This window comes from Myripristis murdjan, chromosome 18, assembly GCF_902150065.1.
Source record: "Myripristis murdjan chromosome 18, fMyrMur1.1, whole genome shotgun sequence".
Classification (NCBI taxonomy): Eukaryota; Metazoa; Chordata; class Actinopteri; order Holocentriformes; family Holocentridae; genus Myripristis; species Myripristis murdjan.
The window spans coordinates 1,319,218-1,321,717 of record NC_043997.1 but is presented as its reverse complement, the minus strand read 5'-3'; the positions used below and the strand labels follow the sequence as shown (position 1 = coordinate 1,321,717).

General features: G+C 36.7%; 1 protein-coding gene across 2 annotated transcripts in view; it reads right to left on the bottom strand.

Annotated features, from left to right (window-relative positions):
• Positions 1 to 2,500, bottom strand: part of LOC115376626 (kinesin-like protein KIF1C) — a 38,742-nt gene that overhangs the window by 22,626 nt on the left and 13,616 nt on the right. For both annotated transcript variants that reach the window (XM_030076338.1, XM_030076339.1), the window contains exon 9: positions 1,596 to 1,707. In XM_030076338.1, coding sequence (XP_029932198.1) covers positions 1,596 to 1,707 — 112 coding nt within the window. The remainder of the gene's footprint in view (positions 1 to 1,595; positions 1,708 to 2,500) is intronic.

The following is a 2,500-nucleotide window of genomic DNA, read 5'->3' as shown; positions in this document are numbered from 1 at the left end:
ACAGGTCAACACTTCAAACAAGGTTCAAGGGTCAATGGTCAAGGGTCAAGGTACTGTATTTTCCATTTGCATGAGTGCCTAGAAAACCTTTGAGCCTTGCTCCTTAGTCAGCATTAACGAGAGAAAAGTCCAGAAAGACAAGAGGCCAAACATCCTAAAACAGTAGAAACCTAAAATCCAAACACTTTTAATAAACAGCAATAACTTCTGTATATTTATCAGAGAAGATGATTCTCTCTGCAGTTTCTATGACTCGTTGGAGCGATTTCCTCTCAGCTTGGGTTGGGATGGGAAAATAACATCAGTTAATACCAATACTAGTACTGATATTAATAATATTATTAATAATAATAATAATAATAATAATAATAATGAAATAATAATAATAATTCTAAATATAATATTAATAAAAATACTAATGATGATGGTAATGAAATAATGATAACAATACTAATAATAATAAGAAGAATAATAAGAATAATAATAATAATTCTAAATATAATATTAATAAAAATACTAATGATGATGGTAATGAAATAATGATAACAATAATAATAATGAAGAAAATAATAATAATAATAATAATAATGAAATAAAAATAAAAATACTAATGATGATGATGATGATAATAATAATAATAATAATAATAATGATGATGATGAAATAAAAATAAAAATAATAATGATAATAATAATAATAATAATAATAATGATGATGAAATAAAAATAAAAATAATAATGATAATAATAATAATAATGATATTGTTGGTATTAATAATAAAAAGACGCACAGAGGTCCACCCCGCCCCCCGTGATGGGGAGGGGCTGGACCCTCCTGGGAGTTACTTCCTTTGTTTTCTCTGCATTGAGGACCGGGTCGAGGTCCTCTCTGTATCTGATGATGCTGTCAGTCCTCTCATCGGCACATTTCCTCCAAATCCTCACAGCTTTTCTAAACTCTCTGTTTTCTTACATTCATGTGTTTCACGTGACATCGCAGATACAGACACTGTCTAATGTTTTTACTGTGTTTATTGCTTTTATTTTTCATTGTTGTTTTTCATTGTTGGTGTCGATGGGAGGCGAGACCTAAGATTTTGGCTCTTTCTTATATGTAATATGATTAAGATGCAATAAAAGTGAATCTGAATCTGAATCTGAAACAACCGTCTTCGTCTTCAGCTCAGTCTAACGATGTCAGCTGTGGAGGAATCACTCTTCCACTTTTTGTGCCGTGACTTCTGGAAGCCAGTGAAAGTGGTTTTTGCTGGCAGCAGACGGCCACAGTTGCCGCGGCGCCGGTCTCCAACGTGGCGCCCACAGCAAACACGTGAAAACGGGGAAACACGGGAACAGAAGAGACGGAGAGTTTCACCGCTGGTTTACTCTCGTTAGCGCCGGGATTCATGTTTTATAAACTTTTCAACAAAACCCTTTTTATTCAGGTTCTGATTCGTTTCCCCTCCGGATCCACAACCTTTCACTGAACGAGGTGGAACATAATGTCATCTAATATTTAACAACATAATCTCCAGACTAAATCAGATCAGTGTGGAGCCTGAGAAACAGAACACACACACACACACACACACACACCTTCTCGGTGTCCAGGCCGGTCATCTGGTCGCGGCGTTTCTGCGTGAAGACGATGGTGAAGACGGCGTGCGACCTCGACGACGTCTCGTTCATGTTGGTGGCTGCAACCGTCCTGCGAGCAACAACCGATCAATAAGCAGTCAGCTGCACGCGATCAATAACAGAGACAACCTATAGACAAACTAATAACCTGTTCACCCTTTGACCTGATTCACTCCAACTGTCACAGAATGAGGCAGGGAAAAGTGAGGAGTAAATAAAGAAGAAATTAATTTTAAAAACTATAGAAAATAAAACAGAAAATGAGCAAAAACAAAACTTCAAAAAGGTAAGAAAAAAAATTTAGATTTACATAATTAATTATAAGAAAAGAAAATGACCATACACCACCATGAAATTACCTTTAAAAAATGCCATAAAAATCACAAAAAATTCTCAAGAAAAAAAAAAGTCAGTTTTGCTCAGAGTTGATGAATAAAATATTTTTAAAAAATCCCGTCGACCGGCTCCTGGGATCAGAGTTGAGACACTGCTGATTGATCACTGCTGGGTGACTGGTGGTGATGTATTGATTATTGACAGGTGAGTGGTGGTGACGTATTGATTATTGACAGGTGAGTGGTGGTGACGTATTGATTATTGACAGGTGCGTGATGGTGATGTATTGATTATTGACAGGCGAGTGGTGGTGATGTATTGATTATTGACAGGTGACTGGTGACGTATTGATTACTGACAGGTGACTGGTGACGTATTGATTATTGACAGGTGACTGGTGACGTATTGATTATTGACAGGTGCGTGGTGGTGACGTATTGATTATTGACAGGTGACTGGTGACGTATTGATTATTGACAGGTGACTGGTGACGTATTGATTATTGACAGGCGAGTGGTGGTGACGTA